Source organism: Somniosus microcephalus, chromosome 7 (genome assembly GCF_052327205.1).
Source record: "Somniosus microcephalus isolate GS21.2 chromosome 7, FLI_Smic_1.0, whole genome shotgun sequence".
NCBI lineage: Eukaryota > Metazoa > Chordata > Chondrichthyes > Squaliformes > Somniosidae > Somniosus > Somniosus microcephalus.
The window spans coordinates 273,466,539-273,492,745 of NC_140993.1; the positions used below are offsets into that span (position 1 = coordinate 273,466,539).

General features: G+C 44.4%; 1 protein-coding gene across 19 annotated transcripts in view; it reads left to right on the forward strand.

The window, feature by feature from the left end:
• Positions 1 to 25,081, forward strand: part of lrrfip2 (leucine rich repeat (in FLII) interacting protein 2) — a 197,102-nt gene extending 172,021 nt beyond the window's left edge. For all 19 annotated transcript variants that reach the window (XM_085993798.1, XM_085993802.1, XM_085993795.1 and 16 more), the window contains 6 exons: positions 1,635 to 1,767; positions 7,895 to 7,944; positions 10,894 to 11,014; positions 11,995 to 12,074; positions 15,123 to 15,227; positions 23,975 to 25,081. In XM_085993798.1, the coding sequence (XP_085849924.1) occupies positions 1,635 to 1,767; positions 7,895 to 7,944; positions 10,894 to 11,014; positions 11,995 to 12,074; positions 15,123 to 15,227; positions 23,975 to 24,085 (600 nt within the window). In that variant the 3' untranslated portion in view covers positions 24,086 to 25,081. The remainder of the gene's footprint in view (positions 1 to 1,634; positions 1,768 to 7,894; positions 7,945 to 10,893; positions 11,015 to 11,994; positions 12,075 to 15,122; positions 15,228 to 23,974) is intronic.
• Positions 25,082 to 26,207: the final 1,126 nt, after the last annotated feature.

Here is a 26,207-nt window from a genome sequence, read left to right on the forward strand (position 1 = left end):
ATAATGTGTTGGATTTATCGTGAATACTTCATACTTCATCTCACTTTGACATGGTGGTGAATTCTGCCTCCTCTAACTCCCAATGCCAGCTCAGTGGGTTCGTGAGTTCATTAACCATTGATGCAAATCCTGCATCAATTGAACTTGGGTCCAACGCTGCTTTCGAATGGTGCTGAGCTAAATGGATTGCTTAAGGATGAAGATCATTTTTATTGAAGATGATGATGTGAAGAGATGGAAAGGATAGTTCCAACACATTTTAAACCAAACAGAGTGCTTTGTGATTTTCATTCTTACCAGATTTTATACGAACTGCTGCTCAATGCTCAGAATATCCAAAGTAAGGAAGTGTGCCAAGCAGTCAGGAAGAAGAGTCAGAGAACCATTATCTGGAAAAATATGTTGATGATGACCAAGGGAAGAAGGGACTAGCCCAATTGTTATTGGTCAGGTCACTGAACAAGAAGTACCAGCTACAGACAAGAAATGTGAAATTATTGTCAGGGTTCCAAAGTAAGGAGTCATAAGCTGATGTGAGAACTGGAGAGGCAGTGTTAACATTAGTTTCTGGAAAAGTGTCATTGACAGTTGGCACATATTGTAAACACATGTGATGACCTACTGCAAGAGGAATGAATAGACTTAGACCGGGCAGATCTTCTCCTCGGAAGCGTCATTGAGCAGCATAATGAATGAACTAACTCCATGCATCATTGCTGACTTTGGAAAATGGTACCTTTTTAAATAATTAAAGTCCCATATGCTTCAGTTTCTCATAGTGCCTTTCTGTTCAGAAGTGTTTGCATTTTTCTGAAGATAAATAAGTATTACATGACCTTGTGCTCTGTGATATTAGATGCTCTTTTTTCATTTGAAATTGTTTTGAGTGTCTGGTTTAGTACAATTGCATAAAGGTGTGTATTTACATTTGAATTTGCTTAACATTTACATTTGTTGGTTAGGAACAAGAATTCTTGTATGTGAAGTCTTGCTCGACGAACAAGATTTAATGTGTGAAAAGCAGACAGAACAGGCTTTTAAAAAAAAAATTTAAAAAAAAAACCAGTGGTCACGTGCCTGGGCAATCCACCCCTCAAAGCACAAGTGGCTAGGTCCTATTTCTTTTTTTGCAATAACTCCCTAATATTTCTATTTTGCTGCTTAGTTCTGTTTGAATTTTGTGGGCTTGGATGCTTGGAAAGATCTGTTCTTAGTGCTCTCGATCCGTTGGTATCAGCTGCTGGAGATATGAGCATAGGTTTTCCAATCGCATTAATTTAATTCTGATGGTAACCCGTCGATTAAAAAAAAAAAAATCTCTGGCAATAACTGAAATTCTTTTTAAAATGCATTATGTTTTTGAATATATCACTTGTTGAAATTACACTCATAAAATCGAAGAAAATTGAGTAACAGCTTCTGCTAAGTACACTTTGTAGCTGTCTTTCTCAGATGTGCTGTTTTTAAAAAAAAACACAAACTATTGTATTCTGCTTATAAAGTAAAATATATTCCATAGCTGTTGCTCAAGGTAACTGTTTTGTTTCATTGTGGTTACCAATTGGTTTGAACATAGAAAATCTAAGATGCTTGCTTTACTGCAGTTGGCAATGTTAAATAATTTTATCTTCCAGAAACACGGTTTGGTGATAATCCCAGAAGGCACACCTAATGGTGATGTAAACCATGAACCAGTTGTTGGTGCGATTACAGTTGTGTCTCAAGAGGCCGCTCAAGTGCTTGAAGGTGCAGGAGATGGACCACTAGGTAATGTTTGACGTAATAAAACTCACTACACACTTGGTTTGAGTATAAAGCAAGGCTTTAATCAACTTGTTTCAGAACATGGAGATCTAGTTGTACTTCACTAGTTCCTTGTCTTACAAAATGTCCCTGGCAAGCTGGGGCCCACGCCCGAGTATTTATACTCCTTGGACGGCGCCACCAGCTGGCTGTCCAGCGTTATTTCACGAGTAGTTTCTTGCTGAATGATGAGATTTATATTTGATTAAAACTATATTGTGCTGTGTTAGTGAACATACAGTGTAACCTCTGACAACTTCTTTTGGCTGCTGTCTGCTTGAAAAGCATGTAATCTGACTAGGTAGCTCGGTCATTTCAGTCCAGTTCAAGTTAGAAAGGCAAATTTTGCCACACTAGCGCACACTGAACTACTTCTTTTAAATGCATTTAAATCCGCTGATTGACAGCCTCCCCACAGCAACAGGCTGAATATTCTGAGCACCTGTCCTGACCTTCCTCCTCGGAACCACATGCACCTGCTGTGGGCGATGCAGGAGCTCATCTATGGTGCACTGTATATTGCTTTCCAGGCCACCTTTGAACCATGGGCTGATGTTTGATGTCTGCTGCTCTGCACAGAGCGGGATTAAAACGGATTGTACTTAAACAGTGTGTTTTATTTGGGAATTTCTGTTAAGTATTGGGTAAGGAGTTGCTGCTTTTTTCCTACACTACTTGTAGTGCTTTGTGTTACAGGTAGATATTTAATTTCAGTACCCATAACTTAATCTAGATCAAGAAAGTAGTCAAGAAACTACACTGTAAATTAAGTTACCTAATGACAAATTTAATTAAATAAATCGATGGGATGGCAGTGCAGGCGATGTGCCACAACTGCAGCATGTGGGAGTTTGTGGAGAGCATTGTGATCCCGGACAACCACGTTTGCAGTAAGTTCCTGCATCTTGAGTTTTTGAGCTGGAGTCTGAGGTGCAGACTGTTAAGTCTGTGTGTTATAGTGAGAATTACTACACAGACCACAAGAGTAAATTCAACAGGTCTTTACTGGTTGGAGGTCGGACTATACTGAATACAATATTATTACACTGTGCTTATATACCGGTGTGGTCACCACCGGTATTACGTATACAGCAGCCAAAGAAAGTAGTACCTTTCTTAAGGTGGACCAGGCTTAAGTTCTCTTAAGGTGGAACAGGTTACATACACCACACAGACATTGCGGGGCATCCGGGATGGGGAGAGTTACCTGGACACTTTGATCCAGGAGGCAGTCACACCCCTTAGGTTAGGTAGTCGTACAGGTCTGGTTTGTGGTCAGGGACAGGAGGGTGTGACTGCAACTCAGGCAGGTAAGGGGACCCCAGGGGCAGTGCTGGAGAATTACAGTATGCAGACGACGCTTGAGCCTGCGCACACTCTGAGGCCGAACTCCAAACCGTCGTCAACACCTTCACCGACGCGAACGAGAGCATAGGCCTTACACTAAACATCCATAAGACAAAGGTCCTCTACCAACCTGCCCCCGCCACACAGTACTGCTCCCCGATTATCAAAATCCATGACGAGGCCTTGGACAACGTGGACCACTTTCCATACCTCTGGAGCCTACCGTCAATAAGGGCAGACGTCGATGACCAAGTCCAACACCGCCTTCAGTGTACCAGTGCCGCTTTAGGTCACCTGAGGAAGAGAGTGTTTGAAGACCCAGCACCAAGCTCATGGTCTACAGAGCAGTAGTGATACCCGCTCTCCTGTATGCTTCAGAGACATGGACCATGTACAGCGGGCACCTCAAAGCACTGGAGAGGTACCACCAACACTGCCTCCGCAAGATCCTGCAAATTCATTGGCAGGATAGGCGTACCAACGTCAGTGTTCTTGCTCAGGCAAACATCCCCAGCATTGAAGCTTTGACCATGCTCGATCAGCTCCGATGGACCGGTCACATCGTCCGCATGCCCAATACGAGACTCCCAAAACAAGCGCTCTACTCCGAGCTCCGACACGGCAAGAGAGCCCCAGGTGGGCAGAGGAAATGCTTCAAGGACACCCTCAAAGCCTCCTCGAAAAAGTGTAACATCCCCACCGACACCTGGGAATCCCTGGCCCAAGACCGCACAAAGTGGAGGAGAAGCATCCGGGAAGGCGCCGAACACCTCGAGTCTCTTCGCCGGGAGCAAGCGGAAGTCAAGCGCAGGCAGCGGAAGGAGCGCGCGTCAACCTAAGCACCCCACCCACCCGCCCCTTCAACCACCGTTTGCCCCACCTGTGACAGAGTCTGTAGGTCCCGCATTGGACTCATCAGTCACCTGCGAACTCATTTTTAGTGTGGAAGCAAGTCATCCTCGGTTCCGAGGGACTGCCTAAGAAGAAGAAGCAGCTGGAGGAGCCCCAGCCTTTGCTCTTGTCCAATAGGTTTGAGGTTCTTGCTGTCTGTGTGGATGAGGGAAAAGCCCGCAGGGTGGATGAGCAAGCTGACCATGGCACCATGGTGCAGGAGGCCATTCAAGTTGGGGGAGTGAAAGGGAATGTAGTTGTAGTAGGGGACAGTATAGTCAGGGAGATAGATACTGTTCTCTGCAGCCGCGACCGAGAGTTCCGAAGGTTGTGTGTTATGCCTGCCCAATGCCAAGGTTAAAGACATCTCTTTGCGGCTGGAGGAGAATTTGGAGGGGGAGGATCCAGTTGTCGTGGTCCACGTAGGAACCAACGACATAGGTAGAACTAGGAATGAGGTTCTGCTGAGGGAGTTTGAGGAGCTAGGATCCAAATTGAAGAGCAGAACCTGAAAGGTATTACCTGAGCCATGCGCAAATTGGCATAGAGACAAACAGATTAGAGGTTTAAATGTGTGGCTCAACGAGTGGTGTGGGAGAAAGGGGTTTCAGTTCATGGGGCACTGGCACCAGTACTGGCGAAAGAGGGAGCTGTTCCATTGGGACGGGCTCCACTTAAACCGGGCTGGGACCAGTGTCCTGGCAAACCGAATAACTAGGGCAGTAGACGGGGCTTTAAACTAATGAAGGGAGGTGGCAGGATTCGGGGAAGAGTAAATTTAAAAGCAGCGAGATGCCTCTATTCAAGAAAGGAGGGAGATAGGAAGTAGGAAACTAGGCCAGTTAGCCTAACAGCTGTCATTAGGAAAATGCTGGAATCCATTATTAAGGAAGTAGTAGCAGGACATTTAGAAAGTTATAATGCAATCAAGCAGAGCATGGTTTTATGAAAGGGAAATCGTGTTTGACAAATTTATTAGAATTCTTTGAGGATGTAACGAGCAGGGTGGATAAAGGTGAGCCAGTAGATGTAGTGTATTTGGATTTCCAGAAGGCATTTGATAAAGTGCCACATAAAAGGTTACTGCACAAGATAAGAGCTCATGGTGTAGGGAGTAATATATTAGCATGGATAGAGGATTGGCTAACTAACAGAAAATAGAGTGTCGGGATAAATGGGTCATTTTCAGTTTGGCAATCTAACTAGTGCCACAAGGATCAGTGCTGGGGGCTCAACTATTTACAATCTGTATTAATGACTTGGATGAAGGGACCGAGTGTACTGTAGCCAAATTTGCTGATGATACAAAGATAGGTGGGAAAACCAGTTGTGAGGAGGACACAGAGCCTGCAAAGGGATATAGATAGGTTAAGTGAGTGGGCAAAAATTTGGCAGATGGAGTATAATGTGGGGAAAATGTGAAGTTATCCACTTTGGTAGGAAGAATAGAAAAGCAAAATATTATTTAAATGGAGAGAGACGACAGAATGCTGCGGTACAGAGGGATCGGGGTGTCCTCGTGCATGAAACACAAAGTTAGCGTGCAGCTACAGCAAGTAATTAGGAAGGCGAATGGAATGTTGGGCTTTATTGCAAGGGGGGTGGAGTATAAAAGTAGGGAAGTCTTGCTACAACTGTACAGGGTGCTGGTGAGACCACACCTGCAGTACTGCGTAAAGTTTTGGTCTCCTTATTTAAGGAGGAATATACTTGCATTGGAGGCAGTTCAGAGAAGGTTCACTAGGTTGATGTTTTCCCCTCGTGGGGAAATCTAGAACTAGGGGGCATAGTTTCAGAATAAGGGGTCGCCCATTTAAGACTGAGATGAGGAGGAATTTCTTCTTTCAGAGGGTCGTGAATCTGTGGAATTCTCTACCCCAGAGAGCTGTGGAGGCTAAATCGTTGAATATATTCAAGACAGAGATCGATTGATTTTTGGATATTAAGGGAATCGGGGCTATAAGCATAGTGCCAGAAAGTGGAGTTGAGGTAGATGATCAGCCATGATCTTATTGAATGGCGGAGCAGGCTCGAGGGGCCGAATGGCCGACTCCTGCTCCTAATTCTTATGTTGTTATAAATAGAGGATTGGTTTAAAAACATAAAACGGAGAGTAGGGATAAACGGGTCTTTTTCAGGTTGGCAGGCTGTATCTAATGGGGTGCCGCAAGGATCAGTGTTGGGGCCTCGGCTATTTACAATCTACATTGACCTAGATGAAGGGACCGAGTGCAATGTATCCAAGTTTGCTGATGATACAAAGCTAGATGGGACAGTAAGCTGTAAGGAGAACACCGAGTCTGCAAAGGGATATAGATAGACTGAGTGAGTGGGCAGATGGAGTATAATGTGGGGAAATGTGAGGTTATTCACTTTGGTAGGAAGAATAGCAAAACAGAATATTTTTTAAATGGTGAGAAACTTTTAAATGTTGGTGTTCCGAGAGATTTGGGTGTCCTTGTGCAAGAAACACAGAAAGCTAGCATGCAGGTACAGCAAGCCAAATGGCATGTTGGCCTTTATTGCAAGGGGGTTGGAGTATCAGAGTAAGGAAGTCTTGCTGCAATTGCACAGGGCCTTGGTGAGACCACACCTGGAGTACTGGGCACAGTTTTGGTCTCCTTATCTAAGGAAGGATATACTTGCCTTGGAGGCGGTGCAACGAAGGTTCACTAGATTGATTCCTGGGATGAGAGGGCTGTCCTATGAGGAGAGATTGTGTAGAATGGGCCGATACTCTCTGGAGTTTAGAAGAATGAGAGGTGATCTCATTGAAACATACAAGATTCTGAAGGGATTGACAGGGTAGATGTTGAGAGGTTGTTTCCCCTGGCTGGAGAGTCTAGAACTAGGGGGCATAGTCTCAGGATAAGGGGTCGGCCATTTAAGACCGAGATGCGGAGGAATTTCTTCACTCAGAAGGTTGTGAATCTTTAGAAATCTCTGTCCCAGAGGGATGTGGATGTTGAGTCTTTGAGTATATTCAAGGCTGAGATCGATAGATTTTTGGACTCTCGGGGAATCGAGGGATATGGAGATCGGGCGGGAAAGTGGAGTTGAGGTCGATGATCAGCCATGATCTTACTGAGGGGCCTTATGTCCTACTCCTGCTCCTATTTCTTATGTTGTTTTCTAAGCTTGAATGCGATGTCTGTATCATCCCATATTTGTGTAAGTGAACGGTCAATATCTCCCATTCGTAGAAGAATCCTACTGATGCGTGTATCCCTGTTGTGAATGTAATGTGAATGAAGCACCGACAAATCCAAAGCAGAATGGAATGGTTTCAGCTATAAAACTGAAGGGCTATGTAGCAAGTTAGTTTGTTACACTGCAGTGCACTGGCAGCAGTTTGATGGCCAGGTTGTACTAGCCATGAATGAATTGAGCCATTTTGCTGCAGCACTTGTGTTCCTCTAATGCAGTGCGAATGAGTTAAGCTGTACACACCATGGTACGTGTACCTCTTTCTGTCTCCTGCATAGCGTCTTATATTGGGACTTTGTGGTTGAAGTGTTCGGATACATTTTCAGCGACTCCACACCAGGGATACACAGTTGTAAAATCGACCCTTTTGTGTTGATTGGAGAGGCCAGATAACTGCTTGAGAGTTGACCTCTGTGGAATGTAAACGCATTGCTATTGTATTTCACAGTTGCACCGCTGAAGAACTGCTGAGTAATTACACTGATCCAGCTAGAAATTCATCGTCGCACATACTTCGAGTTACTGCAGGAGTACAGGAAATTTAAGTTATCAAACTGAACTTGTTCAAGTTATGGATTAAATAATAGAGTTTTTTTTAAATCTGAAACTCGCAAAGTATTTTGACATGTATTTCCTCATATTCTAGATGTGCGGCTAAAGAAACTGGCCGATGAAAAGGAAGAATTACTTGCACAGGTAATTTATTTGCACAGGTAATTAACTTAAGTACACGCAGCTTGGGGGGGGGGGGGGAAATAAAATGCAATAGGTAAAAATCTTGCAGTATTAAAAGGAAGGACTTGTGGGTAGTGTGTTAGACACTGGCCTTTCAACTCTGTGACTTGGGTACAGCACAAAACAGCCCTTAATTGGGCAACGGTTTGCAAGGTCATTCAGAAGCCGCAAAATGATCGAAGTTCCTCGAGGACCAGGTGGTGTGGTGTGGGAAGTGAGAGGAAATGCCACGCTGGTGCAGTCTGAGATTGCGGCAGAGTAGTTCCTGGCTTTGCTTCATCCGACCTGGAACTGTTTGATGCCGACACTTGCTGTCTGAAATGGGAAGAGTTCCATTCCCCAGCGCCAACATACCTCACTTTAATAAGAACAAGAAAGGCTTGTATTTGTTTAATATCTTATCCCGTTTCTCTGGAACATCCCAAAGCATTTTGCATATAATGAATTACTCTGAAATGCTTTGGTTGTTTACGTAGATACATTCAAGTACATAATGAATAAATACACTACTACTGATGGCAGTAGGCAGATTAAGGCACTGGGTTGGATATCTTTCAGCAGCAGATAAGGATAGTGGAATACTCGCCACTTGCCCGGATGGGTGGAGCTGCAACAACACTCAAGAAGCTCGACACCATCCGGACAAAGCAGTCCGCTTGATTGGCAGTCCATCCACCACTTTTAAACATCCACTTCCTCCACCGCCGACGCACCGTGGCTGCAGTGTGTACCATCCACAGGATGCACTGCTGCAACTCGCCAAGGCTTTTCGACAGCACCTCACAAACCCGCAACCTCCACCACCTAGAAGGACCAGGGCAGCAGGTGCATGGGAACACCACCACCTCCCAAGTTCTCCTCCAAGTCACACACCATCCTGACTAGACATATATCGCCATTCCTTCTTGTCGCTGTGTCAAAGTTCTGGAACTCATTACCTAACAGCACTGTGGGAGTTCCTGCAGCAGTTCAAGCAGGAGGTCCACCACCAGCATCTCCCAGGGCAACTAGGGATAGGCATTAAATGCCAGTATTGCCAGTGATGCCCACATCCTGAAGAATTATTTTCTTTAAAATAATCTTTTTATTCTACTTTTGTTCTTTACAACAATTTCTGATGTATTTGGAGAATCTGGTCCTTGAGGATCTTCGATCATTCAGTGTCTAAGGGGTACATGGGGTTGCCAGCTGACTTACTTCTTTGGTCAGTTCAAAAGTTCATACAATTCTGTCTGTGCCATTTCTGAACGGAGAGTGTTTAAAATTTGTGTAAATATTTGATTCTGTTAAAAATAACAGAGTGGTCTGGTGCTATGAATTACAAATATCTTATACTGATGTTAGCAGTGTATATTCTTCCTGTAAGCCATTGATGATATCCATGTCAGCTTGTAAAATTGCACAATTCCACATGGAAAAACTTAGTGCAGAATCCTGTCAGCATATTAATATTAAGTGATATTATGTGTCGAAGTTACAACAGAAAAGATGACATTTCTCCCTGGCAATAGATCTTGAAATGTTTCATGGTGAACTGTCTTGCAAGACAGCTCAGTGTGTTTGTGCTCTTGTGGAGCACACGGTAACTCTCATCGGCAGCTCATTTATCTTCATTTTGTTAAGAGTACCCTTGGGATGGCTCACAAAATTTACCATGTATTTGTGAGTTTTTCCTTTAAGTCCATCAGGTTCTTTGCTTTTAAAAAAAAAAAAAAAAAAAACCTAACCGTATATTTTTCAGTTCGCAACTGACTGCCGTGTATCTTAATGATGACTGTACCCAACAGATTATTTCCCACTCTAGAATGCAATGTAAGCATTCTTCATAACAACAGCAAACTTTTCCAGGCTACCCCTTAGCTCTGGCAGAGGACCATTCAATTCTCACTCAAAGGCCTAGAAATTGGGTTGGGGCGCCAAAGTGGCGCAAAAGTCGCCTGAGCGCAGGATTTAGCGCAGCGATTGGAGTAATACCAATCGCCAGAAATTCAGTTTCAGTGCCGCTCGAGGGACACGGGGCGAGGCTCGAGGCGCTCCGCGTCCCTCTTAGGGCGCTGAAACTGATTATCGCAGCGCAACGTGCCGCAGCGCCACACGCTGCAGCATGGCACGCTGCGGTACTGCAGGCCTTCCTCCCACTGTTAAGGGGGAGGTGCCTGCAACAGCGCGATCCCCGCTCACGAGTGCCGGCAAATGAGCCCGTTCGCTACCAAATATCGCGAACGGGGCGCTGCGCACACCGATGACGTCATCGGTGGCGGCGCAGCACAACAGGCTAATGCCACCATTAGCGCCCCTCCTGAATATCGCGGGAGGCGCAGCCAGTGGCGCTACAGCCACTGCCTGCCTCTTTAGGCGCTAACAGGTGGCGCTACTCACCCAATTTCTCCCCCATAGGGTATAGGTCACTCATTCCGAATCTCCTTTCCCCCTATAAGTTGGTAAGTTTTGCCAGACCTCAGCAGGCTTACACCGGCATTTCATAGTACAGTTGTGGAGAAGTAATCCGACCAGTCTTTTGGGTGGGGAAAAAGACAGAGAAGAAGGGAAATGAGGCGTTGGAAAACTAAGATCAGTCTCAAACCGCAGGAAAAAAAATTCTGTTGTTTGATTACAGAAAGCCATTGATGATTTTTAACATTCCTTTAGCCTGAGATCACAGCCTCCTGACTGAAAAAGGTGTGGTAGTGGTGTGGGCCTTTTGGTCAATGTTGAACCTGTTTCGCAGAGCGGTTTTCAGTATTTAAAAGCTTTCTTCTTGCATGAAACATATATTTATATCCCTCAACAAGGGACATTTTAGTGTGAGTGATTTACTTAGATGTCTCCTTCCACTTGTCTGAATATGTGCTCCCAGTATTTCAATTGTTGGAGCTTATTGGTTGCCCTCTGGTCACTTTGCTTTGGTAGATCAGAAAGCTGAAATTGCAGTTGGAAGAGGAACGACAGAAGAACTCTAAGATTGAAAATGTGCTCACAGATTCTGATCGACTAGAAAATGGCACAGATCTACAAATTCTTGAAATGCAGAGTAAGTTCATTGGGTATTCTGTGTGCATTCCATGGGTCTAAAGCTAACACGCCTGCTAATTAGTAACCGAAAGATTTCATTATCGGGTTCCTCCCCAACCCACCCTCTGTTCTCCTGAAGGTGCTGACATATGCTGAGGTATAGTTCCTTGTGCCATTGCAGACCTCGGGTCCCTTGTCCAAGCGACCAAGAGTTGAGCCAATGAGTGTTAATGAGCTGTACATATGCGAAAGGTATCCTTGCCCAGTTGTCTGCACATGTAGGGATGTGGAGTGCTGTCAGCATCCAGGAGTGAAATCCTTGACTGTTCTGCCCCCATGACTCTGTTAAAAACCAGCATATGTGTTGAGTGATTCCACTATCAAACAATAAAAGGCTCTGGTCATGTAACGAGAAGATATATTTTTAGCAGATCAGTGTATTTCCCGCATAAGATATTTTGCATTCCATTGAATAGGATATCAATAGGAGCTTTTGAGCCTTGACTTCTAGTCATTGCTGATGCCTTGTTGCCCTCTGCCTTGTACAGGAAACTTTTTTTTTATCCGGCACCGACGGGACCAGCGTGGTGCCAGTTGATCAAAAAGTCCGGATTACAGAGAGGTATACTTACCAAGGTACGAGAGCCCCGTACACTGCCACAGGTGCAGGAGCCCGGGTTACATGGCACTTGTGCAGGAGTCCCTGTTACACGGCCACAGATCCAGGAGTCCCTGTTGCACGGCCATAGGTGCAGGAGCCCCGGTTACATGGCACCTAATATATAGTAAAACTTACCTGAACCTACTCCTGAATTTTGCCGGTTAAGAGAGATTTCCGAATATTTAGGTGCCGGTTAAAAGCAAGTTTCCTGTACTACTAGTTTTGTTGTCAAGTTAAGTCTTAACTATTTTTTGAACCTTGTTTGATCCTACTGAACTCCTCCCTGTTATTTTCTGAGTTGGTTGCGTTATATCTCCTCACTCTGTGTTTCCGTTCAGGAGATGCGAATAGGCAGTTGAGTGAGTACAAGTTTAAACTGTCTAAGGCAGAACAGGATATCGCCACTGTTGAACAAAATGTGAGTGCCTTTCATATTGTCGTCATTTTTCTAAATGTTGGTCCGCTGAAGCTCTGACAATTTTATCTGCCTTGTAATTGTGCACAAATATTTATTTATATGTATTATACTCCTGTATGCCTGTATTTTCTGTCCACAAACTTCACTTCCTATTGTCACCATTTTTGATTTTGCTTTTTGTGTCACATTTGACATTAAAAATGTTTACTTAAATAAGTATAATGGAAATTCTGTATGTAAACAGGTCCTGGTGATGCTGTAGTAGACTGTGGCTACTAGATTGCTTTGTAGCTCCACTAACAAACAGTGAGCAATGCCATAGGAGATTTACTAGTAAATTAAAATAAGTGATGGATGTGTCACCAATTTTTGTTGGTGTCTAAAGAATGCTGTTTAGTGTCTGAGGTTGAAGATATCCGTGACTGAGATAAGATTGATAATACTTTGCCTCGGGTCTAGAGTGTGGTGGCAGGAAGTTCTTTGGCGAAACATTTCTTGGCACAGGCCAGCTTAAAAACTTGCATGTTTACGTATAATTGTCTGCTCACAGCAAACTTCATCGTTCAGGTAGTACTGAGGCAAACAGACCAGGAAGATCCCAGCTTCTCACCTGTCCAGAGGTAGCTGATCTCAATTGAAGATAGGGAGAGTTGGATATGTGTGTGTGTAAATATAATCTTTTAAATGGGTGTACAGTATATTATATCTGTTAGAATTATGTCCTGTATTAATTTCACTTATTTTTCTATTTGAATTTTTGTTCCTTTTCACCACCCCACTCTTTAGGTCAGGGGGTTTCCATCATGCATTCCCTCAGACTTAATGATCCACCCAGGAAACTCGATCCTATTTGTGCTGATATTTCTTATTTGATGGTGTCTTGCTTGAGATTTCTGGGCCTGCATGTTTCGTACGGGCTGTTGCCTTAAACCCTTAATCAGATCACAAAGATCCTGAGATATATGGGAACATGGATTTAAATGTTGTGTCTCCAAAGGGTGCATGATCCATACTTCTGTGGCTCACAAAGACAAATACTTGGACACCCCTTCTTTAGGTGCCCCCATGTCTCCCACCAGAAAAGTCAGGGGACCTCTTCAAAAGCTTGTACCAAAGCTGTTCTGCAGCTGCATAGTTAGGTGTCCGAGAGAAATGCAGATTCGCTCACCCCGTCATCCCTTTTGGCAAAAGATCTCTTTCACACAGCGACTCTCTCCTTGGCTCCGCTGGGCTGTAGGAATCTGCCGTGGTGGAAGAATTCCAATGTATTTTCATTGTTGATGAATTGTAAGTTTGAATACAAAGAACACAGTTACGACTACAATTCGAATAGCAAACAGAGGAAATCTTTCCTTCCCTTCCTCCCAGCCATAGAGAGAGTCAGCCTGCTGAAGCCTTGTTCTACCACCCTGTGGCATATGTACTTACACCAGCCTGCTGTGTTCAGGGTCTCAACTTTTGAAAGAGCTGGTTATTTTTCCATCACGTTCTAGGGAGCTGCTGCTTACAAAGACAGGTTTTGTCTGCATATTATCATAACAATGCTTTGCTGTGTGGTTACGTGGAATATTTATTGCAGACACTATATGGGGAAGTGGGGGGGGGAATCTGAAACTTTTTAGCTCTCAGCCATGGGTCAGTGGGTAGCACACTCGCCTCCAGAGTCGGAAGGTCGTGGGTTCAAGCCCCACTCCAGAAACTTGAGTGCACAGTCCAGGCTGGCACTTCAGTGCAGTGCTGAGTGCTGCACTGTGGGGAGGTGGGACGGGTGCCCTCTTTCGGATGAGCCGTTAAACCGAGGCCCTGTCTTCTCTCGCAGGTGGGCGTAAAAGTTCTAAGAAGAGCATGTGAGTTCAGCTGGTGTCCTGGCCAACAACACTTTTTAAAAAAAAAAAAGAAGAAACAGTTTAATTGGTTATTTATCTCGCTGCTGTTTGTGGGACCTCGCAAATCGGCTGTCGCGTTTTCCTACCTTATAAAGTAAGAAAAAGACTTGCTTTTATATGGCTCCTTTCATGACCTCGGGACATCCAAAAGCGCTTTACAGCGAATGAAGTGCAGTTTTAGTTGTAATGTAGGAAATGCGCCAGCCAATTTGCGCACAGCAAGCTCCCACAAACAGCAATGAAATAAATAACCAGATGATGCGTTTTAGGTGTTGGTTGAGGGGCAAATGTTGCCCAGGACACTGGGAGAACTCCCCTGCTCTTTTTTGAATGGTGGGATCTTTTATACCCAACTGAGACGGCAGGCGGGACCTCACGGCATTCCTTTGGTACTGCACAGAAGTGCTAGTCTAGATTTTGTGCTCAAGTCTCTGGAGTGGGACTCGAACTCACAACCTTTTGACTCAGAGGCAAGTGTGCTACCACTGAGCCAAGACTGTGGCACCTATCTACAGTATATTACAGAAGTGACTGCACTTCAAAGTACTTTATTGTTTGTGAAATGTTTTGGAACATCCTGAGGTTGTGAAAGGTGCTATATAAATGAAAGCTTGTTCTTTCTAGACTTCTGTTTCAAATTTTCAAGAAGTCAAGTACAGTAACTGCTCCCAGATAATGTGCACTATGCTTCCTAATTATTTACTGGACCATATTTACTAGGTCTGCTATGCCATTTATGCTTAGAGATGCATTTTAATATAAGATCCAATTTGGATCCTTTCCTGTATTGCCATAGAAATATCCTCTATTTTTGGATTCATCAACATAAGGAAACTTTTTTGCAGTATTGGTGCATTGAAGATTGGCAGCTGGCCTCTCTTAACTCAGCTGTGGTGACTTGATCATCACTTTCTCAAACTTGGAGCTTGTGTTTCCCTCCAGTGATTATCAATCATTTAGTTTTTTGGAGCATTATCCAAAGCATTGAATCATAATTTAAAGATTTTAATCCTTGAATATAGTTTTGAAATGTAGTGTGGATGTAACAAACACTACTTAATCCAAATTAGATTTTTTAAAACCAATTACCCTATGGAAATATCTCCATGCAGTTTCCTGTGGCGGCAATATTGTGGCTTACGTTTTTTGTTTGGATTTGCAGGTTGCCAGACTTGAAGGACAGGTGCTTCGTTATAAAACAGCAACAGAAAACTCCGAAAAAATAGAGGATGAACTAAAAGCAGAAAAGAGGAGGCTGCAGCGAGAGGTACGAAGACTTAATTGTACTTCATAGTAAATGCTGCTATGCTGTTCGGAGTTACTGAAACAAGTTGTAATTTTCAAGTGATTCTATACGGGAATGGAACGAAGCAAATACTTCCTTCCGAGATTCAGCACAGGCACGGTGGGCTAAATGGCCGCTTATGCTTAAGTAGCCTCTTCCATTCCAGCCTAAAAGTCATGAGTCATTTTGGACTTGACACATTTTATTCTCACTTATATTTGCTTCCCTGCTGTTCTAATGCTAGCTGCCAAATTATGGTTCTTAATGGTGTGATGCTGCACCATTTCAATATCATTTTCAATATGTTGTTCTGTGTTTAACAAACAATTTTTTTAATGATTTAAGTTCAGTATTATAATACTTTTGCTCAGCCCCAAGACACCACTCCAAAGCAAATAAGCAGCAGGCAGGTAGTGCAGGGGTCCCCTGTGGACATCCCCCTCTCAAACAGATACACCACTTTGAGTACTGTTGTGGGGGATGGCTTATCAGAGGAAGGCAGCAGCAGCCAACTTCCTGGCACCAGGGGTGGCTCTGCTGCACAGGACGGGAGGAAAAAGAGGGGTAGAGCTATAGTAATAGGGGATTCTATTGTAAGGGGAATAGATAGGCGTTTCTGCGGCCGCAAACGAGACTCCAGGATGGTGTGTTGCCTCCCTGGTGCAAGGGCCAAGGATGTCTCAGAGCGGCTGCAGAACATCTTGGAAGGGGAGGGTGAACAGTCAGTTGCCGTGGTGCATATAGGCACCAACGATATAGGTAAAAACCAGGATGAGGGCCTAAAAGCTGAATATAGGGAGTTAGGAGGTAAATTTAAAAAATAGGACCTCAAAGGTAGTAATCTCAGGATTGCTACCAGTGCCACGTGCTAGTCAGAGTAGAAATAGAAGGATATTTCAGATGAATACGTGGCTAGAGGAATGGTGCAACGGGGAGGGATTCAAGTTTCTGGGACATTGGAACCGGTTCTGGGGGAGGTGGGACCAGTTCAAACCGGACAGTTTGCACCTGGGCAGGGCTGGAACCGATGTCCTAGGGGGAGTGTTTGCTAGTGCTCTGGGGGAGGGTTTAAACTAAAATGGCAGGGGGTTGGGAACCTGAACAGGGAGACAGAGGAAAGGGAAACAAGGATAAAAGCAAAAGATAGGAAGGAGAAAAACAAAAGTGGCAGTCAGAGAAATCAACGGTTTAAATCAAACGTGGCCACAGTAAATAATAATTCTAATAGGTCTAAGAGCGTTAAAAAAACAAGCCTGAAGGCTTTGTGTCTTAATGCGAGGAGCATTCATAATAAGGTGGATGAATTGGCTGCGCTAATAGAGGTAAATGAATATGATTTGGTTGGGATTACAGAAACGTGGCTCAAGGATGGCCAAGGCTGGGAACTCAACATCCAGCAGTATTCGATATTCAGGAAAGATAGGCAAAAAGGAAAGGGAGGCGGGGTAGCATTACTGGTTAAAGAAGGGATTAACACAATTGTAAGGAAGGATATTAGCTCTGATGATGTGGAATCTGTATGGGTAGAATTGAGAAATACCAAGGGGCAGAAAACGTTAGTGGTATATAGACCTCCAAACAGTAAGGCGGAGGTTGGGGATGGCATTAAAAGGGAAATTAAAGAAGCGTGCAATAAGGGCACAGCAGTCATCATGGGTGACTTTAATCTACATATAGATTGGGCTAACCAAATTAGTAACAATACTGTGGAGGAGGAATTCCTGGAGTGTTTACGGGATGGTTTCCTGGACCAATATGTCGAGGAACCAACCAGAGATCAGGCCATCTTAGCCTGGATATTATGTAACGAGAAAGGATTAATTAGCAATCTTGTTGTACGAGGCCCCTTGGGTCGGAGTGATCATAATATGATCGAATTCTTCATTAACATGGAGAATGAAGTAGTTGACTCAGAGACTAGGGTCCTAAATGTAAATAAAGGAAACTACGATGGTCTGAGGCGCGAGTTGGGTAGGATTGATTGGGGAATGTCACTCAAAGGGTTGACGGTGGATAGGCAATGGCAAACATTCAAAGACCGCATGGATGAACTACAGAATTTGTTCATCCCAGTTTGGCATAAAAATAAAACAAAAAAGGTGACTCAACCGTGGCTAACAAGGGAAATTAGGGATAGCATAAGATCCAAGGAGAGGACATATAAATTGTCCAGAAAAAGCAATAATCCTGAGGATTGGGAGCAGTTTAGGATTCAACAAAGGAGGACAAAGGGATTAATTAAGAAGGGGAAAATAGAATATGAGAGTAAGCTTGCAGGGAACATAAAAACTGACTCTAAAAGCTTTTATAGATATGTGAAGAGAAAAAGATTGGTGAAGTCAAGCGTAGGTCCCTTGCAGTCAGAATCAGGGGAATCTATAATGGGGAACAAAGAAATGGCAGACCAACTAAATACATATTTTGGTTCTGTCTTCACAAAGGAGGACACAAATAACCTCCCAGAGATGCCGGGGAACATAGGGTCTGATGAAAGGGTGGAACTGAAAGAAATCAGTATTTGTAGGGAAATGGTGTTAGGGAAATTGATGGGACTGAAGGCCGATAAATCCCCAGGGCCTGATAATCTACATCCTAGGGTACTTAAGGAAGTGGCCCTAGAAATAGTAGATGCATTGCTGATCATCTTCCAACATTCGATGGACTCTGGAACAGTACCCATGGATTGGAGGATAGCTAATGTTACCCCACTATTCAAAAAAGGTGGTAGAGAGAAAATGGGGAATTACAGACCAGTAAGCCTGACATCGGTAGTGGGGAAAATGCTGGAGTCCATTATAAAAGATGTAATAGCAGAGCACTTGGAAAACAGTGACAGGATCGGACAAAGTCAACATAGATTCACAAAAGGTAAATCGTGCTTGACTAATCTAATGGAATTTTTGGAGGATGTAAATGGTAAAATAGATAAGGGAGAACCAGTGGATGTGGTGTATCTGGACTTTCAGAAGGCCTTCGATAAGGTCCTGCGTAAGAGATTAGCGTGTAAAGTTAAGGCACATGGGATTGGGAGCAAGGTATTGATTTGGATAGAGAACTGGTTGGCAGACAGAAAGCTAAGAGTTGGAATAAACGGGTCTTTTTCCGAATGGCAGGCAGTGACTAGTTGGGTACCGCAGGGATCGGTCCTTGGACCCCAGCTATTCACAGTATATATAAATGATCTGGACAAGGGAACTAGATGTAATATCTCCAAATTTGCAGACGACACAAAGCTGGGTGGACGTGTGTGCTGTGAGGAGGATGTCGAGAAACTCCAGGATGATTTGGACATGTTGGGTGATTGGGCAGAAACATGGCAGATGCAATATAACGTGGATAAATGTGAGGTTATTCACTTTGGTGGCAAAAACAGGAAGGCAGATTATTACCTAAATGGCAATAGATTGGGAGAAGGGGAAGTGCAACGAGACCTGGGTGTCCTTGTGCACCAGTCGCTGAAGGTAAGCATGCAGGAGCAGCAGGCGGCTAAGAAGGCAAATGGTATGTTGGCCTTCGTAGCGAGAGGGTTTGTGTACAGGAACAAGGATGTCTTGCTGCAGTTGTACAGGGCCTTGGTGAGACCACATCTTGAGTATTGTGTGCGGTTTTGGTCACCTTATCTGAGGAAGGATGTTCTTGCCATGGAAGGAGTTCAGCGAAGATTCACCAGGCTGATACCTGGGATGGCAGGAATGATGTATGAGGAGAGATTGGGTCGATCGGACTTGTACTCACTGGAGTTTAGAAGAATGAGACGTGATCTCATTGAAACTTATAAAATTCTGACAGGACTGGACAGACTAGATGCAGGAAGGATGTTCCCGATGGTCGGGGAGTCCAGAACCAGGGGACACAGTCTAAGGATAAAGGGTAGGCCATTTAGGACAGAAATGAGAAGGAATTTCTTCACCCAGCGAGTGGTGAACCTGTGGAACTCTCTACCACAGAAGGCGGTGGAGGTCAGTTCATTAAATATATTCAAGAAGGAGTTGGATATATTTCTTAAAGCTAAAGGGATCAAGGGGTATGGGGAGAAAGCAGGGACCGGGTACTGAATTTGGATGATCAGCCATGATCACATTGAATGGCAGAGCAGGCTCGAGGGGCCGAATGGCCTACTCCTGCTCCTATCTTCTATGTTTGGCTTTTCTTACTATGATACTTATAAAATGCATGTTCAGTTTTTTATGTATTAAATTGTGAAGAGAAATATGTTTGAATCCTCAAACTTTATTTCCCTACAACCCCCTCCAGGCTTTTATTTTTAGTTGTTCCTGGGATGTTGGCATCGCTGGCAAGGCCAGCATTTACTGCCCATCCCTAGTTGCCCTTGAGAAGGTGGTGGTGAGCCGCCTTCTTGAACCACTGCAGTCAGTGTGATGAAGATACTCCCACAATGCTGCAATGCTGTTAGGGAGGGAGTTCCAGGATTTTGACCCAGTGACGATGAAGGAACGGCAATATATTTCCAAGTCAGGATAGTGTGTGACTTGGAGGGGAACTTGCAGGTGATGGTGTTCCATCAGTGCCTGCTGCCCTTGTCCTTCTAGGTGGTAGAGGTTGCGGGTTTGGGAGGTGCTGTCGAAGAAGCATTGTCGAGTTGCTGCAGTGCATCTTGTAGATGGTACACACTGCAACCACGGTGCGCCGGTGGTGGAGGGAGTGAATGTTTTAAGGTGGTGGATGGGGTGCCAATCAAGCGGGCTGCTTTGTCCTGGATGTTGGTGAGCTTCTTGAGTGTTGTTGGAGCTGCACTCATCCAGGCAAGTGGAGAGTATTCACTCACACTCTTGACTTGTGCCTTTTAGATGGTGGAAAGGCTTTGGGGAGTCAGGAGGTGAGACACTCGCCGCAGAATACCCAGCCTCTGACCTGCTCTTGTAGCCACAGTATTTTTCTGGCTGGTCCAGTTAAGTTTCTGGTCAATGGTGACCCCCCCAGGATGTTCATGGTGAGGGATTCAACAATGGTAATGCCGTTGAATGTCAAGGGGCGTTGGTTAGAATCTCGCTTGTTGGAGATAGTCATTGCCTGGCACTTATGTGGCGTGAATATTACTTGCCACTTACTAGCCCAAGCCTGAATGTCATCCAGGTCTTGCTGCATTCGGGCATGGACTGCTTCATTATCAGAGGAGTTGCGAATGGAACTGAACACTGCAATCATCAGCGAACATCCCCACTTCTGATGGAGGGAAGGTCATTCATGAAGCAGCTGAAGATGGTTGGGCCTAGGACACTGCCCAGAGAAACTCCTGCAGCGATGTCCTGGGGCTGTGATGATTGACCTCCAACCACCACAGCCATCTTTCTTTGTGCTAGGTATGACTCCAGCCAGTGGAGAGTTTTCCCCCTGACTACAATTTTACTAGGGCTCCTTGATGCCACACTTGATCAAATGCTGCCTTGATGTCAAGGGCAGTCACTCTCATCTCACCTCTGGAATTCAGCTCTTTTGTCCATGTTTTGACCAAGGCTGTACTGAGGTCGGGAGCCGAGTGGTCCTGGTGGAACCCAAACTGAGCATCGGTGAGCAAGTTATTGGTGAGTGTCACTTGATAGCACTGTCGATGACACCTTCCATCACTTTGCTGATGATTGAGAGTAGACTGATTCGACGGTAATTGGCCGGATTGGATTTGTCTTTTTTTTATGGACAGGACACACCTGGGCAGTTTTCCACATTGTCGGGTAGATGCCAGTGTTGTAGCTGTACTGGAACAGCTTGGCTAGAAGTGCGGCTAGTTCTGGAGCACAAGTCTTCAGCATAACAGCGGGATGTTGTCAGGGCCTATAGCCTTTTCTGTATCCAGTGCGCTCAGCTGTTTCTTGATATCATGTGCAGTAAATCGAATTGGCTGAAGACTGGCTTCTGTGATGGTGGAGACCTCAGGAGGAGGCCGATATGGATCATCCACTCGGCACTTCTGGCTGAAGATGGTTGCAAACGCTTCAGCCTTGTCTTTTGCACTCACGTGCTGGGCTCTATCATCATTGAGGATGGGGATATTCATGGAGCCGCCTCCTCCCGTTAGTTGTTTAATTGTCCACCACCATTCACGACTGGATGTGACAGGACTGCAGAGCTTTGATCTGATCTGTTGATTGTGGGATCGCTTAGTTCTGTCTATAGCATGCTGCTTCCATTGTTTAGCATGCATGTAGTCCTGTGTTGCAGCTTCCCCAGGTTGGCACCTCACTTTTAGGTACGCCTGGTGCTGCTCATGGCATGCTCTTCTGCACTCATTGAACCAGAGTTGGTCCCCTGGCTTGGTGGTAATGGTAGAGTGAGGGATATGCCGGGCCATGAGGTTACAGATTGTGGTGGAATACAATTCTGCTGCCACTGATGGCCCATAGCACCTCATGGATGCCCAGTTTTGAGCTGCTAGATCTGTTCTGAATCTATCCCATTTAGCACAAAGGTAGTGCCACATAACACGATGGAGGGTGTCCTCAGTGTGAAGACAGGATTTCGTCTCCACAGGATTATGCGGTGGTCACTGCTACCAATGCTGTCATGGACTAATGCATTAGCGACAGGTAGATTGGTGCAGACGAGGTCAAATAGGTTTTCCCCTCGTATTGGTTCTCTCACCACCTGCCGCTGACCTCGTCTGGCAGCTGTGTCCTTCAGGACTTGGCCAGCTTGGTCAGTAGTGGTGCTGCCGAGTCACTCTTAGTGATGGACATTGAAGTCTTCCACCCAGAGTACGTTCTGTGCCCTTGCTATTCAGTGCTTCTTCCAAGTGGTGATCAACATGGAGCAGTGCTGATTCATCAGCTGAGGGAGGGCGGTAGGTGGTAATTAGCAGGCTTCCTTGCCCTGAAGCCATGAGACTTCATGGGGTCCGGAGTCAATGTTGAGGACTCCCAGGGCTACTCCCTCCCGACTGTATACCACTGTGCTGCCACCCCTGGTGGGTCTGCCTTGCCGGTGGAACAGGACATACCCTGGGATGGTGATGGAGGAGCCTGGGACAGTGGCTGAAAGGTTTGATTCTGTGTGAGTGTGACTGCCAGGCTGTTGCATGCCTAATCCGTGGGACAGCTCTCCCAATTGTGGCACAAGTCCCCAGATGTTAGTGAGGAGGACTTTGCAGGGTTGACTGGGCTGGGTGTGCCGCTGTCGTGTCCGAAGCCGGTGCTGAGGTCGCTGTCAGGTGGTCCGTCCGGTTTTATTCTTATTATTTTAGCGGTTGTGTGCAACTGAGTGGCTTGCTAGGCCATTTCAGCGGGCTGCTAAGAGTCAACCGCATTGCTGTGGGTCTGTTATAACTGATGGAGACTCTCAGAAATTTCTATCTATAATAAAAAATCTTGCATATGCACACACTTCTGAACTACAAAGCATTACTTCTGTTTGTATTTCTGTCATGTTTTTGTGTCGGCTTTTCACATTATATATTCCTATGTCCACATTTATGATGGAAACTGCCTATGTAAACTTGTCATGCTGTAGTTACACCCTCTTGCCAGTAGTGGTCGTGTCATGCCTCAGTTTTGCATCTCCCATCTCTTCAGCCTGTACTGTGGAGAAGCTCCAATGACTCGACTTCTCTGCTTTCTACAATGCCACAAGTCTTTCTATTTAACTATAAATAATATCAAAGTATTATAAGGAGAAAATGTATGGCTTTACAATGGGGACTGAATTATATCTGTGCACACAGTCCAAATATCCCTGCCCTCGAACCTTGCTTTATCTGAGTGCTGCATTCCCTGTGTGCAAATCACAGGAGAGCGAATCGTTTTTTTTTTTTTAAAAAAGGTTGGCCTAGAAAATATTGCTTTTTCCAGGATATGAATTTGCAGTTTATAAAAAGTGACTCAACCTTCAACGATGTACAGGAAACTCTTTTTTACCCGGCGCCGGCGTGGTGCCGGTTGATCAAAAATTCCGGTTTATAGAAACATAGAAGATAGGAGCAGGAGTCGGCCATTCGGCCCCTCGAGCCTGCTCCGCCATTTAATGAGATCATGGCTGATCATCCAAATTCAGTACCCTGTCCCTGCTTTTTCCCCATATCCCTTGATCCCTTGAGCCTTAAGAAATATATCTAACTCCTTCTTGAATATATTTAATGAATTGGCCTCTACTTAATAAGGTACGAGAGCCCCGTACACGGCCACAGATCCAGGTGTCCCTGTTGCATGGCAACAGGTGCAGGAACCCCGGTTACACGGCCACAGATCCAGGCGTCCCTGTTGCACGGCAACAGGTGCAGGAACCCCGGTTACACGGCCACAGATCCAGGCGTCCCTGTTGCATGGCAACAGGTGCAGGAACCCCGGTTACACGGCCACAGATCGAGGAACCCCGGTTACATGGCCACTAATATGAAGTAAAACTTACCTGAACCTACTCCTGAATTTTGCCGGTTAAGAGAGATTGCCGGTTATTTAGGTGCTGGTAAAAAGAGTGTTTCCTGTATTTGGTTATAGTTGTGAATGATTTGAGGCAATTTGGAACTATGCACTGCCCGTGAGTTGTGATTTGTGACTTTTTAAACGGTTTGTGATTTTGGTGTTTCTGTACGGGTGTGCTTTGGGTTTCTGTGGATTTGGACCAGGGGTGCACAGTAACCTGGTATGTTACTTTCCTTAGCTGGGCTTCTAGTTGTAAACATTTAATGTGGAGTTTTAAACTGGAGTTACACTTCGTTATTTTTCGTTGTGTTTGTGTCAGTTCAGTGATGATTACCAAGTTTATCCTTTCCCTCCTCACAGTTACGATCAGCATTGGATAAGAATGAGGAGATGGAAATGACCAATAGCCACTTGGTGAAGCGATTAGAGAAGATGAAAGCCAACCGAAATGCACTACTCTCTCAGCAGTAGAGATCGAAGAGCCAGTGCACTGCATCTTAAACTAACAAAACCTCCATGCGTCGCAATTTATAGACATTTCCCATTGGCACAACCACTTTCAAACACTGAAAGATGTCCTTTAATAAGGCTCTAGTTTTATAAATGTTGGCGTAAAGATTTTGTAATTTATGAGAGAATGATGGCATTGTCTAATGTCGACATGTTTGATAATTGTGAATTGTATTACCTGTTTAGCTCAGTGGGTTAATAGCCTTTGAGGTGGGTTGTGTACTTGGTATGAGTGGTTTAGCAGGTAAATACAAATAGATTGATTGTTCATGACTTTAATACATCAAATTGATTTACATAAACCTCTCTGCTGCTTAGAAATGATAGTGGTTGCTTGAAGGACTGCATGAACAGAACTGATACACAAGATAACCTTGCAAGTCCCTTTTGAAAATCTGGCTGCTCTCATTTGCCAATAGTTCTGTGCAACCACAATGCAGGAATCCCCACTAGACATTTCAAGTGCCTTTTACACGGTGCAATGGAGATTATCTTGATCTGGTTGTTTAATCAACAAAATTTATGGACCATTCATTTGGTCTAAAATATTGTAATCGATGTATTTTAAAAACAAAATGGGAAAATTTCTGGGACAAGTATCTGCCAAAAGACATACTTAATTTTTTCATCATACAGTTTCAAAATGTAGTCTTTTTTTTGTATTATATACAACTTATTCTAGTAAATAAACGGATTGTAGATAAGATTGATAAGTTTTGCATTGGTTTGAAACATCCCTGTAGTTTAGTTTTAGAACACATTATCTGGGCAGCTCTGCTGATCCCCACTACATGGAGTTAAAAACAAATGGAAAGAATTATTTCCTTTGCTGTATAAAATATTGGACTGCGTCTTCAGAATATAACTTGCATTGCTTGTGTATAGGGGTTTGGTCTTTCTGAGAAAACAGGCTTGTGAATGGGGGTTTTGACATTAAATGAAACTGTGGACACTTTATATAGCGAGACCACAGAATTTTATTTTTGTGATTGTTGCATCTCTGTCTTCAAGTAGTAGGAGCACACAGCTACATTAGTGTGCAGGCTGCATCTTAAAACATTTCTTCAACATTTGCCCAGCCAACCACTTAACAGTCTTTAGACAGAGGCGTAACGAAAGAAGAAAAACCTACTGAGCAACTTTCACTATTAACTGTAAGAGGTCAGTAGCCAAATCGATAGCTACAGTTGGCCTGATGTAATTTTATAGCTTTTCACAAGTGACCAGTGTTGTAGCTGAGGGCCAGTCCTGTCAGAGATGTCGGGGCTAATGTCCCTCCAGCTGCCTTTCTCGAACAATATGAGGCAGTACATTAGAAGTGTAAAGTGAATGTAGAATAATAATCATGGGAGATTTCAACCACCTCCAAATAAACTGGCAAGAGGAGGTAGGGAGAGGGGAAAAGGGAATGGAGTTTTTACAGTGTGTATAGGACTCTTTTCTTACGCAGTACCTAAGAACATAAAAATCAGCAGCAGGAGTAGGCCATATGGCCCTTCAAGCCTGTTCCGCCATTTAATAAGATTATGGCTGATCTTTGACCTCAATTCCATTTTCCCGCCCGACCCCCATATCCCTCGATTCTCCGAGTTTTCAAAAATCTATCTCTGCCTTGAATATACTCAACGACTCAGCATCCACAGCCCTTTGGGGTAGAGAATTCCAAAGATTCATAACCCTCTGAGTGAAGAAATTCCTCCTCATCTCAGTCTGAAATGGCCGACCCCTTATCCTGAGACTATGCCCCCTAGTTCTAGACTCTCCAGCCAGGGGGAAACAACCTCTCAGCATCTACCCTGTCAATCCCCCTCAGAATCTTAAATGGTTCAATTTTAATAAGGAGCCCAACAAGAGAGGAATCACTACTGGATCTTGTAATGGGAAAGGAACCAGAGGAGATAAGGGAAGTACGTGTAGTGGAACATCTACACAATAGCGATCATAATGCAGTAAAGTTTAAAATGATGACTGAGAAAGACGTTAGTAAGACAAAGTCCAAAGAAATCGATTGGTGGAAAAAAAATAATTTTGAGCGGATGTGAATGGAACTATTGAAGGTAAACTGGAAAAGCAATTGACGAGA